Raw genomic sequence first — 18,358 nt, 5'->3', positions numbered from 1 at the left:
AGCAACATCTTTTTAATTTAGTTGTTATGACAGCATTGCATTATTATTTGTAGATACAGATTCCTTTCAGTCTTGATTAAAGTGAACTGACCTGTAATAGTTGCCATTTCTGCTTAAAGATGTGTAATGTTTCGTGATCTCTTCACTGATTGTCTCTCTTTCACAGTGACTCTCTGTGCTCTGGTTTCCTCCTTTTACTGGGTTATGGAAATGTGTCACATGACTGAAGCTGCAAATCTACTTTGATTTAACACAGATACATAACACATGATATTTGTCATTCATTTTCTTTAAATGTTATTTTCTCTATTTTTATAATAATATTTATTACTCATTACTTTGTCTTTAATAATAACATTGTCCACATAAAGTCTTTTGTGGTTGTTTGTTACAGAAAACAAATAAACTAATGTAAAGCTTGCATGTTAGTGCTTTTCATGAATTAACAGAATTATTATTGATAGCTACTCAATATTATATTTTGCATGGTTGAATAAAAATAACTTAAGACATTAATTTTAAACAGATACTCTGGTAAACAGGAAATGAAATGATAAACTGGAGCAATGCAGACCTCTAGTGGTTATATACCTTAAACAGAAGCTGATAATGTATGTGATTTTCTGTGCATTAACTGTGTGTGTGTGTGTGTGTGTGTGTGTGTGTGTGTGTGTGTGTGTGTGTGTGTGTGTGTGTGTGTGTGTGTGTGTGTGTGTGTGTGTCTACAACAGTGGTTTTCAAACTTTAAGAGCGACCCTCTTTTTTTTCTAAAGCGATCGCACCACAAAGTTGATTCTGCACTAATTTAAAATAGCCATATATGGGATGCTAAATAACTGATTACCTGTTAATGGACAAGACATTGAAAGAAAAAGGGTACTTTAAAGGAAATCCTAATTAATAGATTCGCCCTCCGTCCGCAAACTCATGAAGGACAACTACACGAGCATCCAACATGAATCTGATCCCTGGCATGTGAGCAAAAGTAAGTAAATTTAGTGGAAAAGACACTCAATTGTTTTTACCCCACAAGATAAGTGTGTTCTCTTTCATTTCATCAATAACTTTTTAGAACTAATTTTTGGCTGTTTTGTACAGGTGTAAGGAAGAAACTTGTACTTATATCAAATAAGAAGAACAAGAAAGACTTGCAGCCGTGGATAAAGTCCATCACTAACCATCTGTACTGGTCATGCAGCACAAGCATAGGTGACAAAGATGTAGGAATATAAAGTAGTACATAACATAGATACAGTATTTGTGTTATAGAATATTTACCGTTATATCAACAATAAAACGTTCCTGTCGGTGTAATAACAGTGGTCGTAAATAATTTTAATAGTGTTTACCTGGCACATAACGTAATCTTTGCACCAGGAAAGTGTTTCACCAACTATGACCTCAGTCTAGTTTTTAAAGGACTGTGTACGAAGATGGAAGTCGTTTCAGCACCACACGTGGCATTCAGCGGTGGGAGGATGATGGTGCTCAGTACACCTGCCATCACACAACCCGACAGAGGATGAACAGAGGCACAAAAGGGGGCTGAGATCAGATTCATCAGCTTTTGTGGCACTAAAGGGGGTGATGTTGGACAAAATCTGCTTAGAGACTTGAGGCAGATGTCACTCTTCAAGTATACTGATATCTATTTACATTGATTCAGATATTAAGAGTTTCGTTGCAAAACGAGATATATCCATTTTGAGAAATGTTGGTTATTTGACATTATTATTTAAGACATCAACAGTGAAGTTCATTCACAATTTTTGTACATTAAACTATTACTTGAGCTCAGTGCAGCCCAAGGACACAATATTCTTCAAATCCAGGATATTTTAAATTTAATTTAATGTCCATAAATAGTTCATAAATAAGTCAAAAACCATGCCAAACTGCAGCATATTTATCTTAACATTGTCAAGCATCTTAAATTGGTTTAAAAAAAACAATACATCATAAATATATGGAATCGTATATACAAAGATTGATTAATAATAATAAGATTCCGAGTTAGTTTTGGCCAGAACATACTTTTTTTTTTTTTTTGCAAAACGCTATATATCCACCATAGTGTGTGTGTGTGTGTTTGAGACACAGACCAACGTTACTTGCAGTCGCACGATGACCAAAATAAATCTTTGGATGTTTTCGCTCCCCTGAATGTCTTGCCCGTTTTGTCTTCGCCGTTTGATGATTTTCTTAAGATGCCTTCCTGACCGGCCCCAATCCGTCATCGAAATCCATAACGTTAGCTTGACTCTGAAGCTTTGATTCTCTGACTGACAGACAGCTGTTGATCAGTGACGTATACGTGACTGACAGCTCGCCTACAGTATAAACAATTAAATGGTAAACCTTTTTTAGTTAGCCTATTGAATCCTCTTTTTAAAAATATGTTTTTTGTTTTGCTATTATCGTTTAATCACAGAGCAAACTCGGAGCACTTCACCGGCGGTGACTCTCTCCTCGCGTGACATCCTGAGCTCGCGCAGCATCCTGAATGCTCTTTATCGCACTTTGTAAAGAAACTGGGCTGGCGGATATCGCGTTTTGTGAAATAATACATTTGGTAGGAGGCTTAAAATGTACATTTTTAAATCTTATTAATGGCAGCAATTCACACATAGATTAAGGTACATCTAAACAGTGATTTCCAATAATAAAATCTAAATGTCAAAAAATGGCGTTTATCGTGTTTTGCAACCGAACTCTTCATATTTTTACAGTCACTATGATTATTGTTGCAACATCTAAACATTTTTTTAAGAGGAGCCGTTTTGTTTCATTACTGCCTACAACACAATAATACGTTACACTGGGCCATTGAGTGTGTGATATTGCATTTATTCAGGATCTTTGGAGGCGTACCATCAGGTCATGCTGAAGTCTGCTGAGAAGCGACTTCACTTCAGTTACGACAGTATGAGGGCTCGTGCACAACTTGCAATAGTTGACCATAATAGCAACGTTGGGAAACCACAGGGGAAGACAAAAAGAAGGTATCATATAATTTATGCTAATTTATATCAATATGTTTTACATGACATCACATTCATTGTATACTACCTAGTCTCTTCAGGTTTTCCATGGAGATGCTGTGTTTAATTTGTTTTTTAGGACAACCACGGTACAAACCTGTATACTCTAGACCAGGGATGGGCAACTGGCGGCCCGCCTCCTCACTCAGTGCGGACCGCGGGATTATTTTCAAATACCATAGAAATGTTGGTTTCACGGGTTTTACTACATCTGAACAAATTCCAAATGGTAATGATACAGTATACCGATAGAGCGCGCCTCCTATGCAAAACACTTATTCGGACCTGCTTCACTACAGTCAACGATGAAGAGAGAGAACCATGAGCGGTAAAAAAAGAAAACTGGATCAAGAGAATCATACTTTTCAGATGAGATGGGAAACAGATGATCTGTTTACAGAATTCAAAGGTAGACCTATGTGTTTAGAAACAAGATCAGTATTCAAAGATTTCAACTTAAGTCGACATTACAATACCACACACAGGGACAAATATGGAAAGTACACCAGAGCTGCTAGGGCCGCTGTTATAGTTGACCTGAAAGTGAAGCTCAATAAACAACAGAGTATTTTTACCAGAATAACATCCACACAGGAGTCTGCCCTCAAGGCTTCTTACTCTGGATATGGCTAAAAACTTTGAAACTGTCTCCTTGTCCCGTCGCACAGTGACACGCAGAATTTTTGACATCCACAATCATGTCGATGGCAAACTGAAACAAGTCATGCACGACTGCAAATACTTCTCATTAGCGTTGGATGAGCGCACAGATGTGATGGATGTAAGCCAGCTACTGATTTTCACTAGAACGATTGACAGTTCATTTGTTGTACACGAAGAACTTTTAAAATTGGTGTCGTTGCACAACACTACTAAAGGGACGGATATTTTCACCGCCGCTAACAGAGTTGTGAATGAGTACTTTGGTGGCTTTGACAAGCTGTCAGCCGTCGGTACTGAAGGAAAACACAATGGTTTCACTGGGCTCCTCCAACAGAGTGGACTGGACTGTCCTATACGGCACTGCATCATCCATCAGGGGAGTTGTTTTATCTTCAGCTCACTTTTTATGATTATGAATATGGGCGGCCTTATGAGATTAATATGACAGGATGAGTAGATTTTAGCGCTGAATCTAATCTTGTTTTAGTTCTACAGAAGGCTCTCTGTGCCAAGACACTTAACTTCAGTCACGTTATGGATCTGGTGACTAAAGTGCGGCAGTGGCTCAGTGGTTCATGTAGGTTGTCTTCAAACCGAAAGGTTGCTGGTTCAATCCCCGGTTCCACCTGACCAAGCGTCGAAGTGTCCATGAGCAAGACACCTAACCCCAGCTGCTCCCGACGAGCTGGATGGTGCCTTACATGGCTGACACCGCCATTGGTGTATGAATGGGTGAATGTGAGGCAAGATGTAATGCACTTTGGATGGCCATAGGGTCTGTTAAAAGCGCTATATAAATGCAGTCCATTTACCATAAAGTTACAAATCTCACACTGTTACAGGAGCGAAGCCAAACTGTATCTGACCTTAACGCACACATAAATGCATTTCGGTGTAAATTAGAGCTTTTCAAAGGAGGATTTTCCTCCAATCATCAAAATTTTGCACACTTTCCCGCTTGTGAAGAGATGTGGAGAGATGTCCCTGAATGGAAGACCATTGTCCACAAATACAGAGCCGACATCGAAACACTGCAGCAGCAGTTTAAGTGCCGCTTCCATGATTTCCACGCCATGCAGCCACGAACAGCGTTATTCACGGACCCCCTCTCTGCTGCTGTCAGCGAACAACCCTCCGAGTTGCAGCTTGAACTCTGCGACATTTAGTCAGACCCGTTTTTTCAAGAAAAGCCCAGTGAGAGGGGAGTTTCATTTTGGAAGTAACTACCAGAGTCCCGCTTTCCACTTCTCAGGGATTTTGCACGGTCAATGGCAAGCCAGTTTGGGAGCACGTACATCTGCGAGCAACTTCTCCACAATGAAACATATAAAGTCGAAAGAGAGAAACAGGATGTTCTGTTTCAGCTCATGAGGTTCGGCTACACTAACACTGACATTGACATCCAGTCTATTGTACGACAGCAGGAGAGACCACAAGTGTCTCATTAACTTTGAACTCCCCCTATGATAAAGCCTATGGTGGAAAGTATGCTAATGCTTTTCTGAGAGCCCACAATGTTTGCACTGGAATAATAATCAATTAAAATTTGCTTTTCTGTTTTGTTTGTTAATGTTAAAAGTTCATTATTGAGCAGAAGCAGGTCGATTCACTGCACATTACAGAGTCTGTAAAACAGACACACATATGTTTTGTTCTTCTAAAATGGTACCTCTGATTTTCCAATATCCCATTGGTGGAAGTGCACAGTCACATTTGGCCCTCTGATAGTGACGATGAAATATTTGTGGCCCTCACTATCATCAAAGTTGCCCACCCCTGCTCTAGACAGAGTCAGACAACACCGCACAGGCCTTTCGTCAGGATCTTGTTGAGCATGTGGTGAGGAGAAGAGAAGACAGTACGGTCGTCTTCTCCGACACTTTACCCCCTCGTACATCAGGACAAAGGAAATTGCTCCAGAACGGCGCTCCAATTCCAAGGCCGGACAAGGGTGATCTGGTTGCTCATAATCTAGTAGTTTAGGACAAGAAGAAATCAACAATCGACAACAACAACCAATCACACTCACAAGAAGAAGAATGCTGCCAAGGTCAACATCAGTAGTCTAGCGCTATTTTACTTTAGATTCGACAAAAAATGAAGTGATGTTAATGACACATTTGCAATAAAAAAATTAGCATATAATAAAACAACATCCCCAATGATAAAACATCTTAGGGCCGTTCACAAAAAGGAGTTAACAGAGGAGGATCAGGCAACAGTTAACTGACGTAAAATGGTGCGTCAGATTAACGTTAGAGACATAAGCAAGCAGATCAATGTGAAGGTTTAAAAGACATGAGGAATGTAAATCAAACTGCTCAATAAGTTACGTACGATTGTGGTTAGTCAGATTTAGGTAGCCTAGCCTCATTAACCCAGAAAGGGTTTTTATTTTTCCTAATCGCAATTCCCTGCAAAAGAGGAGGATGAGGGAGAAACGCCGCCTCCCCTGCGTTTCCAAAAAATGGATCAAAAGCTAATGGAGTTCGTAATCGAGGACATGCAGCCACTATCTGATGTGGAGGATAAAGGTTTTCCAGCATTAGTGAATACACTTGAGCCAAAGTACAGGATCCCATGCAGACAAACAACAAAACAACTCATGTTGGAAAGATATACAAAAGAAAAACAAGCTCTGAAGGACCAGCTCACTGTAAGTCTGAGTACTTTTATTTAGTTTCCCGAGGCCTCGATTTCAATATGCTATTTGGTTTAATGCTTTTACCAAATGCAAAATGTTAAATGGTTATCTTCATAATTTGATTAATCATTTAGTAATAATCATTAGATAAATGTAAATTACAATTTTTATTTATTAACATGATTTATTAACAGATAACAGTGGGTCAATTGTGACTTTTCTGTGGACCCAATGAGGTTTGCATATACGACAGCCTGAATGCAAACATCACCAAGCAGACAGAGCAAAGATTATCCTGGTTATTTCGTTCACAAGCACCACAGTTCAAGATCAAAAAGCCTACTGTACAAATGCAGCAATCATCCAGCAGTTGCGGGCTTTTTGCATTGGCCAATGCAACTGTGCTGTGTGAAGGAGTCAAACCAGAGGAATGCCAGTTTCAAGAAAGAAACATGAGACAAGTTCTATACAGAGCTCTGAACAGCAAACAGGCTCCAGTGTTCACATACATACCAATACAAGCTAAACCTGAAAGGGCCACACTTCAAGTAGAGGTTCACTGCCTCTGCAGGACCTCACACAACCAGCAGGTGATGGTGCAGTGCAGCAGCTGCAATCAGTGGTTCCACCCCAATTGTGTGTCTGTCCCAGACAAAGCATTGGACACCACCACAGAAGAATGGAACTGAGAAATCTGCAATTAAATAGTAGCTTTGATAAGTCAAATGTGCATTGTGCTTTGGATGCATAATAAATAGAATAAGAATGAATATGGATGCAGAATAAACATATAAAAAAAACAATGAAACACTGAATTTTTCACCAAAAAAAGTCAATTATTAAAGAATGCAAAAGTAAAACAACATGAAAATCATCACACTGCTTTCAGAGAACATACAACATACAGAACAAGAATCAGGTGGAGTTTGCAGAAAACAATTTGATTTTATGAGTTTATGATTTTTTTTTAAATATTTCTTCCGACAACAAGCGCTCACAGCTTGCGCCTACCACGCAACCTCTTGTAGATGCGCAATACATTAAGCATAGCTGGAGCGACCGCCTTTCTCCAAAGCGCAGATGGCGTGACCGCAGTCGAGACCGAGTAAAAATGCAGGCGATACCGAGAGATCTCGAGTACTACAACACTAGGAAGTACTCTGCTTTTTTTTTTTTACATAAAATTGTTAATGTACAACGCTTTGCAATATATAAGGCTGTGGCACCGACATGATAACAGAAACGAACAATTTACAAATCTTTTAGCAAATCTTGCCATTAAATAAGTTAACATTTGCATTGAGAACGACATGACAAACAACTCGCTTAGAGTGAGTGTTTAATTATTATTTTTTAAATATTGCTGATATTGCTGTTAACAAATAGTTTGTATGGGTAGAACATTACGAAACAAATATATGGGATTATATGCAAAATAGCCTATATTAAAGGAAATATAAAGGAATAAAGGAAAGATAAACTAAAGCCTTTTTTAATATGGCTACTGCAATGTATGCATATTGACTATATTTATAAAATATGGCTATATTTTAACACATACAATATTTAGTAATTAAGATATAAATAGTATTACATGTAATATCCATTAAGTTGTATCCTTTATTGTGTAGCCTTACTGTATATTGAATTTCTTTTTGACTGAAGAAAGAAAGACATGAACATCTTGGATGACATGGGGGTGAGTAAATTATCAGGACATGTTAAAAAATCTTTTAATAAAGGCCTTCTGAAGAGAAGCTATGCATTTTTTATTAGAAAAATATCCATATGTTTGACTTTAGACTAAAATATCTATCTTCCGGCAGTCGACCGTGCGTGTCTACTTATGCCAAAAGAGTGACCTCTGACCTGAAGCATGATGTATTGATGAATGCGGATATGCAGAGAATAGAGGAAAACAAAACACTGGTCACGAATTTGAATTTAAAGAGGATTCGATAAAAGAGAAGCGCTTGATTTTGTTGCCCAGAGAGACGTTGAAGCTTACGCTACTCCTACATCGCATCACTCGGATCACTCTCTGGTCCCAAGTCGTCTGCCATGAGCTGGTTATTTTAGTCAATAAGGTTATAAATATGGATATCTATATCAGGATCTATGTCAATTACTATATTAACTGTTTATTAGTACTTATTTCACATAGTAATTATAGTACACATATTAAAGCTTTATTTGTTGTGCTCTGAAAATAAATGAACGTCTTATGGGTTTGGAACGACATGAGGGTCATTTTAACAACATACATTTTTGGGTGAACTAAACGTTAAAAATTGACAAAGTTTAATAAATACTGTAATAATGTATTGCTCACTGACTACGTTTACATGGACAACAATACTCCGATATTAATCTGATTAAGACAATACTCTGATTAAGAGGCTACCATGTAGACAGCGATTTCTAATTACCTTAATCTGATTAAAGTCATAATCTAACTAAACATAAATCGGATTAAGACATGTGGAGTATGCCTATTTTAGTCGCATTATCAGAGACATGTACACATCTTAATCTAACTATTAATGTCGTGTCGGAGATTTCACCGCATTTTGTGACAGGACACATAACGTTACGCACAACAGGGGAGTGCAGAGGGGAGGCTTTGTGGGTTGGAGCCTCTGCCCTTTTTGAAAATTAATCAAAAGTGCTCCTTTCAACAATCATTGATAATATTGTGGCCAATAAAACAAAATTGGAATTATACTTTAACAACGTGTACAAAACAGTAACAAATGGAGGAAAAGTCGCGTTTATCTTTTACGGATCTGTCAGTCTGAAAAGTCGTTGCCATAAACGTCGTTGCTATGGGCGGTGTGTGTTTTACTTGACTGTTCATTGTGAACACTGTGTCCTCTCTCTCTATTTTTATATTTGTTGTAATTATTATGCTCATTGTAAAAGTAAAATACAATAAGTTTGTATCTGTAATCGCAAACCAGATGGGTCATTCAGTGAACGCCTGTAGCTCGACGGCAGGAAAAACAATCCAAAGAGTCATGATTTTTAAACCTTTTTCATAATTAATTAAAGCTATTATTCTAAATGTAGGCTGTCAATAAGGAGGAAAGAGGGGCAGTGTCTCTTCAAAAAAAAAAAAAAAAAAGAGGCAATACATAATATAAAAAAAATTAATCAACGTAAATGTAGATATAAAACATAAAAACGCATGTTTTGTTATACTTCTTAATGTAAAGTAACACTGTCCAACAGCGACACCTGCAGGTGAAGTTAGCGGGTTTACTGAGCCCATAAAATTAACACACCTGCCAAAGTCACGCTATGATTGGATGTTGGAGAACGTAGCGTGGCATTGGGGACGTAATGACGTGCCATAATCGATCTATGTTCTAGCACATGTAAAACGGGAACATGAACGGAGTACTCTAAAAGCAACTCATGTAAACACCTTAATCAGAATATTGTCTTATTTAGAATAAGGTCAATAATTAGATTACTGCTGTCCATGTAAACGTAGTCATTGTTAGTTCATGTTAGTTAATACATTACAATAAAGTCTCATTTGTTAACATTAGTTCAAGTCTTATAACTCACATTACATAAACGTCTTCAACACTTCCGCTTCAGAACTGAACCAGTCCTCATGGGATGAACCAGTCTGCGGCTGAACCTGTTCTTCTTGCGTGGTCTTCAAATGTTTTCATGAAGATCTTTCTGTGGAAGAAAAAGAAAATCTTCTTGACCACCCCATTTACATACAGGAATATTAGAAACACGTTTCATTATAACGTTTTTTTCAGAATAACAATATATTCTTATACAGTAACTTACTTTCTATTACAAAATTGTAATATTGTACATCATTTAGATTCATATATGTTGCAGTTACATGAATGCAAATGATAGAAGTTTATATTTTAGCTATATTTTAACTACATTAGAGCAATTTGCAAACTCAAGTTCACTAAAACATTAACTCTTTTAAAGTGAATTGGCACAAAATAGACTATTAATGATCACAAAAGGAACATACCGGTAAACAAATCACATTACATTTATTCTAACTTTTGCTTTTTGTAAGTGTCACACAGCTTTCACTGTTTCACACAATCGTTGTATAACGTTATCTATGCAAACCATGAGCTCTAGGGTTTAACTTAGTTACCAAATTACAGTTAAACAACTAGAATAGTTGTGTTTTACATTTGATCATTTAGCAGACGCTTTTATTCAAAGGGACTAACAAATGATGAGACCATATCTCATATAGTTTAATAACTTTAATACAAATATAATCATTGTTCACTTGTTTTTGCACATTAAATACCTGTAATTTAATTTTTGCACGCGCGCAGCATAATAAGGCTTAACGTTACCTGTACGTTACCTAACACTAATGGGCCTTTCACACCGAACGCGGCAACGGCGCCGCTGCGCTAAGAAATCCATTCATTTCAATGGCTTGCGCCGCGCAAGGACGGTTTGTTGCTGCGCCGACCAAAGCGCACGCGCAGCGGAGCGCACCCTTGACGAGCTTGCGCTCATGCCGCGGTCAAAGTTCAAAATATTTTAACTTTTGCCGCTGCGCTCTGTGACGATTACCCGCGCGGCCAATAGAAACGGTACATCGAAAGAAACGAGCACGGAAATCAAAATGGATGAACATCTTGTACTGTGCGTGTCAGTACAATAATATTATTATAATATAATACACACATATAGGCCTACACACAAACAATGTGCAAACAAGGCATATACATAATAATGATAATGATATATTGATATATGTCTTATTTATATGCCTTGTTTTCACACTGTGTGTGTGTGTGTATATATACACCTCTTCTTCCTTGCTGCTCTCTCTCTTCTTCTTCTTCTTACTAGAAGGGTTATTGCTATCGCTTAATCGCTCGCTTTTTAGCACGGGACAGATACATATTTGCTACTGATTGAATGAATAGAAATAGACATCTCGCAAAAAGTTTTGAAAACTCCGCCTACTTTGCGCTGGCCAGTGAAGCGCATCTGAAGGGCTGCGCTGAACCCCGCGGCAAGCGCAGCGCATTCCGCGTTCGGTGTGAAAGGCCCATAAGGCTGTGGCACCGACATGATAACAGAAACGAACAATTTACAAATCTTTTAGCAAATCTTGCCATTAAATAAGTTAACATTTGCATTGAGAACGACATGACAAACACAATTCTTACCTGGAGCTCGACACTTCGCGGTCCCGCTGGGAGGCAATCATATCACGGAGACAACAAGAACCCGCGATTGATTTCCTCCTGGCCGCGGCGCGTTGACGCATGCGCAGTTTGCGATGACAGAACTAAGGCTATTTTTGTTACAGAAATCTTCATCGTCTAAGCCTAACGCTTAGAGTGAGTGTTTATTTATTATTTTTTAAATATTGCTGATATTGCTGTTAACAAATAGTTTGTATGGGTAGAACATTACGAAAAAAATATATGGGAATATACTGCAATTATATGCAAAATAGCCTATATTAAAGGAAATATAAAGGAATAAAGGAAACTAAAGCCTTTTTTAATATAGCTACTGCAATGTATGCATATTGACTATATTTATAAAATATGGCTATATTTTAACACATACAATATTTAGTAATTAAGATATAAATAGTATTACATGTAATATCCATTAAGTTGTATCCTTTATTGTGTAGCCTTACTGTATATTGAATTTCCCATATTAATGTGAATGCATGTACACACATAAACACTTTTACAGAATGAGCTACAACAAATTTCTACTTCCCATCATACTTTACTTCTGATTTAAAGGAGGTTAAATGTTAAAATTAATTGTTATTTGATGTGTTTTTGCTCAATTTAAAAACCTGTAAAACTGTTACTTTTATTAACAATAATGTCGGTGCACTTTTCAGCAGTTACAGCTCTTTGCTAAATATGTAGGAACATGCCAGTGTGCTTGACTTGTGTTAACTGTATGTGTATATATATATATATATATATATATATATATATATATATATATATATATATATATATATATATATATATATATATATATATATTTTTTTTTTTGTTTTTTGTTTTTTTTTGCATTAGGGTTACCCATTTTTATTCGTTTTACTTGCTAATTAATTTACTAAAGTAAAATCTCACTGATTTGCAGGGGTTGTATTTAACACAATCCAGCATATATATTTTTTACAGTGTAGGACATATATGATTGAAAATACATGAATATTGTACAATTTGTATATGTGGTTTTTGCAGCATATATGATCCTTATAGTTTTCTGTTGGAACATATAAGAATCACACATGTTTTTAGCAAGACTTTTCCATATGGGATATGCACGCCAAAATGAGTTTTGACGTTTACATTCCACAACATTTTACACTCGTACTATTTATACGCATTCACATGAGATCCTAATGAGTCTAATGCTCTAGTTATAGAGACATGTGATTCATCTGCTAAATGATTAAATGTAAATGTTAATGTGATTCGACAGCACAATATCTTGGACATTTGGGGTAATCAAATAACATGCAGATTAGAAAATAAAATAGTGCAAAACATTTTTTAATTGAAGCTTTACACAGACATCAAGAATCGGTGTATGAATCAAACAAAAACATGTTTTTGTTCCAACCTAAAATAATTAGTTTAATCAATATTTTTATTTTAAATATTCTCTGAAATGTAATCACTGTTATGCATGTTTTCATCTCTTCCATTATTAACACCTTTGGTTGTAAAGCAATTTTTGTTTTCTATGTCTAATGAGTATATTTCAAAGTGTATGAAAGATGAGTTCAAGTGTACTATAAGTGGTCACTAAATATATTTATATATTATATTTTTAATACAGATATAGTATGTTAAAAGCATGTTTTAGTTAATATTAATGGTGTCTTATAATAGCCCAGTTGGGTACACTAATGGCTCGTTTCCACTGAGCGGTACAGTACGGTTCGATACGGTACGGTACACGTTTATTTGCGTTTCCACTGTCAAAAGTTGTGACTGTTAGGAAAATGCCGAACCGTACCGTAACACTTTTTTCGATACCCTTCCGTTGGGGTACCTAGCACAGTAGTATGGTACTTAAGGGTGGAGCTAGACTCACTGCAGAACGCTGATTGGTTGACAGAGAATCGTCACTTGCACGTGCGACAGGGGGATAGACAAAGCAAGAGGCGCCATTTTTAAATCACAAGATTTCAAAGCAATGTCGGCGCGCAGCTTAACGTTACCGTGGTCGAGCCAGGAGGTGCAGACCTTGCTGGGTATCCTCGGCGAAGAAGGGGTACAAAGGGAACTCGATGGCATGGTGAGAAACGAAAAGGTTTTTCAGCATGTTTCTGAGAGAATGGCTCTCGAGGGGTTTCAGCGGACGTCCGAGCAGTGCCGCACTAAAAGTAAGAAACTGCGGAGTGACTATCGTAAGGTGAAAGACCACAACAGCCGGAGTGGTGTTCACAGAAAGAAATGGAAGTGGTTCGATATGATGGACGCCATCTACGGACACAGACCAGCAAGTTTGGGAAGAGAAGGAGGCATCGATACGGCCACCTCGTTGCTGGAGTCGATGATGGAGTCTGTCGGTAAGTTCGTATAACTAGTTGTAAAATAAAGTGTACAACGATCACGGTAAAGCTTACTTCCAATGCACAACTTTAGAGCAAGCATGTTGTTTGTTTTGCAAGCCAGTGAGGTATCAACCGAGATTTGCAAGCTATCAAGACGCTAGTTTATTAGCCAGTGCTGGCCGGAGTACAAATCTAGAAACGTACTTAGTACAGTCAGATAACTTTACCCTAATAAAGCGGTTCCCAAACTGGGATGCAAAGCCCGTCTGCGTCGAAGCCCTGCCCTTTTCAGTTTAGGTTGAAAGAAAAGTGTGTTTTTTCACTCTGCACTCCGAGCGCGATACACTGAAGCTCACTCTCGCTCAGGTAAATCATTAACACCATCACCGCTTAGAGTACATGTGTTTTATTGAACTACATACATTACAATCGGCTAAAACTAATACGCAGGTTACTTTCCTGAGCAAGAGCGCTCCCGAGTCCGTGTTCTTCACTGTTTGTGTGAATCGCGGAACAGTTCGGCACACACACAAAATACCGGCAGTTCAATAGGGAAACGCGCATCTCCTTAAAGGGGCATAACTATATTTCTACTCGTGGATTATGGACCTCCTCCAGGTATTGTGTAGTAGCTAAACTAAACATTTTATATTTGGCAGCTGTTTTAGGATTGAAATGTTAAACCACCGATAAAAATAATCTGGCAAACTAATAAACCTTTAGTTTAGTCCCCACTCAGTCCTACTATGTTGTATGTTTATCTTAAACTGTATTTTTGCAGTTTGTGTAATTAACGTGACTTGTGTAACTTTTCAGTTGAAGATCCTAGCTGTCAGGAGGAAACAGAGGGACTTGATGAGATGTTGTCCACCTCTGAGAGCTCAAGTGCGCCTGCCAGTGTCAGGACATCAACACCGACACCAGCAGAAAACATTGCTCCATCTCCTTCGAGTGAACCCCGGCGTATAACCATCGGTAAGACGTGAATACCAGAGTGAAAAGTCACTTACTGAACATAAATATTATAGTATTATACAGATTTTATACAGTATAATCTGGACATTGCGTTGTAGTACACTAGATGCCTCACCCTTATGTTGGTTTGCAAAAATCAAAGGATACAAATGTTTCGCTAACCAGCCAACATTCCTGTCTGTTTGTATTTCTAGGCAAGAGGAAAAGGGGGCAACAGGATGTTGTTGCGGCCCTGGTCGAGATGCAGGCAGCTGATGAGAGGCAGCAGGAGTGGCTGGAGAGGATGGAGGACCGTCGTGACCGGCGCTTTGAAATGATGCTGGAGGATGCTCGTGAGGCAAGGCGGCATGAGGCTGAAATAACTCAGCAACACATGGAGCAGTCTGCAAGCTTTAATCAGGCTTTCCTAGGCACACTCAGTCAGCTTGTGCAGGTGTTGAGTAGTCGCCGTGACCCTGTTCCACCATCCAGCCACTAGTGCTTTAACACTTTAAAACTTTTTGTTTGCACATTTTTTTGTTTTTGCACAGCACTTTGTATTTAAGCATTTGTTTGACTTTTCAAATTAAAGTACTTTTTGGTTTTTACCTCGTGTGTCTTGTCATGTGTTCAATTGCTGTCTCACAGGTTTTCTATCTTATGTCATTTGATTAACATTCCTGCCATCTGGTGTCAACGATGTCAGAATGAATGGACATTTTGTTCACTACCTTGATAAGATGTCCATTTTGGAGATTATGCTTAACTTTAACATACAAAATAGTTGTTAATGTGTTATTTTCTCATGTGATTTTAAAGTAACCTATTGTAAGTAAAATCTAAATTTCTTTCTACATGGTATTACAGAGAGTAAAAGGTCCTCTCTTTCACAAAATATGAATCAGAGGCAGGGTAAAAGAAAAAACAATTTATTCATGTCCAAAATACTAATCAAACAAGTAAACAAAACAACCTAGCATTCACACAAGTGTGCCTTTGCTAAATGTACAACAGATTTAACTGTTCAAATGCCGCATTAGACCCTCACGTACGTCCCTGCCCTCCTCTTCTGCACCCTGTGCCAGTGGCACCACAGGCTCTGCAGTAACAGGTGTGTCCCATTCGTGCTGGTAATCCTCTCCATGACTTTCACAAAGATTGTGCAAAGCACAACAAGTCAACACCATGGATTTCACCAGTTCAATGTCGCTGTCATTCCTCTTCATAAGGCACCGCCACCTCCCTTTGAGTCTCCCAAAAGCATTTTCTACCACTACGCGAGCCCTGCACACTTTCTTGTTGTAGGTCAATTGTTCTGCTGTCAGCCGGCCATTGTCAGGAAATGGTTTTAGGAGCCAAGTCTGCAAAGGATATGCAGAGTCTCCCAGCAGATAATAGCCAGCATTAACCCCACTGATGTTCCTGGTGCAAGCTGGGTAAAGGCTTCCACGCTCAACTAGCTCCCACAATGTTGACAGTCTCAGAACCCGAGCATCATGCAAACTCCCAGCCATTCCTGCATATACACTCCAAAATAGTCCTTTTCCGTCGACTACTCCCTGCAGGATGATGGAATGCCAGCCTTTTCTGTTGAAGTAATCACAGTGGTACTCTTTTGGGGCTATTATGGGTATGTGTGACCCATCAATGGCACCAACACATTGTGGAAGTCCCCATCGGTTCTCAAAGTAGGCTGCCATCTCTTTAAGCTTCTGCCGGTCAGGAAAACTAATCTGTTCTGGAACTAACAACATGCAAGCAGCCTCGCAGAATTCCTGGACGCACCGACACACTGTTGTTTTGCTGACTCCAAAAAGATGGCCAATACTTCTGTAGTCGCTGTTGGTGGCCAACTTCCATAGTGCGATGGCAACTCTTTTCTTTAGGGGAACACACACTCTGAAGTTTGTGTCCTGCTTTTCCATTGCTGGACGCAGCATGGCACAAAGGAACAGAAATGTTTCTTCAGACATCCTGAAGTTGTGCACCCACTGTGTGCGTGTGAATCCTGGAACGATCACATCCCACCACTCATTTGAGCGTCTAAAAGTCCAAATGGTTGGTCTGCAGCGCCGATTTTGCACCAGATTGATTAACTTAAAAAACACAAAGAAAACAATGTTAAAACAATGTAGCAGTGATGGACAGTATGCTAAGATCCCTTAATTAAAAGTTGAACTATCATAGACCGGCTTAAACAATACATAGTCAACAGAAAATTACAGCATTGAAAGTGTTACTCCACCAGATAGGGCACTTTCATTGAAGCAAAAAGTAACACTAGTCAACAGATATAGACTAACTATCTTCGCAAAATTACAGACTGTACAGATAATCAGTCATCAATCTCAACTAGTTTTGCGCTTGTAATAATATAAAGAGTCATGTGAGTGATTGTTCTCAAAATGCAACCTTCACAGTTTTTATTAGTATAATGAATAGATTGTAGTTTACAGTTATCACAGTTGTATGATTTTTACAGATAAAGGCCTGGTTTCACTAGCAGGGCTTTTTGTACTTATTTATTCTCACTGTAGGGTTATTTAATTGATAAGAAAATTCGTTAGTTAGCACATGACAGTACATGAGACGGAATACTTTGTAATACATGACATCAAAAACTGTAGCTAGTTTAAGCTTACCCTCCTGCGCCGTCGTTTTTGTCTTGCCTTGTTTTGAATAGCGCGGTTGTCCGTCTCGTCCCAGCTCCTTAACATTTCCCGAATTTCCCTATATTTTTCGGCTGTGTTTCTCCTTGCAGACTGCAGCCTTTTATCAAACAAAGCTTGTCTCCTCCTTGTTATAAACAGCCACATGCCGAGAAGCAAGAACAAGATCTGCTGTAAGGCCTCCATTGTTCTTCTCTTCGCGCGCACGAATGACGTCAACCGATGCTTTCCGTCATACACCACGCCTATCAAGTGACGTTGATTACTACTTTCCGGCATACACCACGCCTATCAAAAAGGGTAATGTTGGCAGTCGAAACGCTCGCCGAATTCATGGTTTACCGACCTGAACCGTACCGTATTGTACTGTACCGTACTGTATAGCTCGGTGGAAACGAGCCATTAGATGTTCTTAAAGGGTAACTAAACCCTAGAACAACTTTTTTTAGTTAATGATCTGCAAGAATGGAGCTTTATTATTATTGTTCATTGAGTCGAGTAAATGTTTTGACAGTTGGGTTTAAAGTGTTTAAATTCTATAATATATGGTGTATAAACGTCTTAGTGCTGCCCTCTTAAGGTTGAACGGTAGCTACTGCAGTTGAATTTTCCTATTGGACGTTATGGTACTTCGTTACGTAGGTTTGTACTTCCAACGGCTCACTATCCACGCCCCTGGCACGAGCTCACCACGCCCCTGGCGCAGCTCACCACGCCCCTGGCACGAGCTCACCACGCCCTGAGAAATGTTTTCCGTGATCACATGATGAGAACGGCTTCAGTCCAGTATGAGCGCTCATGTTAAATGAAGTAGAAACATTAT

At 38.7% G+C, this 18,358-nt stretch overlaps 2 protein-coding genes across 2 annotated transcripts; one reads left to right on the top strand and one right to left on the bottom strand.

Annotated features, from left to right (window-relative positions):
* Positions 1 to 13,257: 13,257 nt before the first annotated feature.
* LOC137079095 (zinc finger and SCAN domain-containing protein 29-like) lies at positions 13,258 to 15,474 on the top strand. Its single transcript, XM_067447051.1, has 3 exons — positions 13,258 to 13,927; positions 14,729 to 14,887; positions 15,082 to 15,474. The coding sequence occupies exons 1-3, from the start codon at positions 13,552 to 13,554 to the stop codon at positions 15,363 to 15,365; spliced, it is 819 nt and encodes a 272-aa protein (XP_067303152.1). The 5' UTR covers positions 13,258 to 13,551; the 3' UTR covers positions 15,366 to 15,474.
* A 305-nt stretch (positions 15,475 to 15,779) lies between these two features.
* LOC137079094 (uncharacterized) lies at positions 15,780 to 17,933 on the bottom strand. The gene is made up of 2 exons (XM_067447049.1): positions 17,509 to 17,933; positions 15,780 to 16,962 (listed from the first exon to the last, which is right to left on the bottom strand). The coding sequence occupies exons 1-2, from the start codon at positions 17,812 to 17,814 to the stop codon at positions 15,883 to 15,885; spliced, it is 1,386 nt and encodes a 461-aa protein (XP_067303150.1). The 5' UTR covers positions 17,815 to 17,933; the 3' UTR covers positions 15,780 to 15,882.
* Positions 17,934 to 18,358: the final 425 nt, after the last annotated feature.

This window comes from Pseudorasbora parva, chromosome 6 (assembly GCF_024679245.1).
Source record: "Pseudorasbora parva isolate DD20220531a chromosome 6, ASM2467924v1, whole genome shotgun sequence".
Taxonomy (NCBI): domain Eukaryota; kingdom Metazoa; phylum Chordata; class Actinopteri; order Cypriniformes; family Gobionidae; genus Pseudorasbora; species Pseudorasbora parva.
Note: the sequence above shows the minus strand (reverse complement) of the source record. Positions and strands in the feature narration are given on the sequence as shown.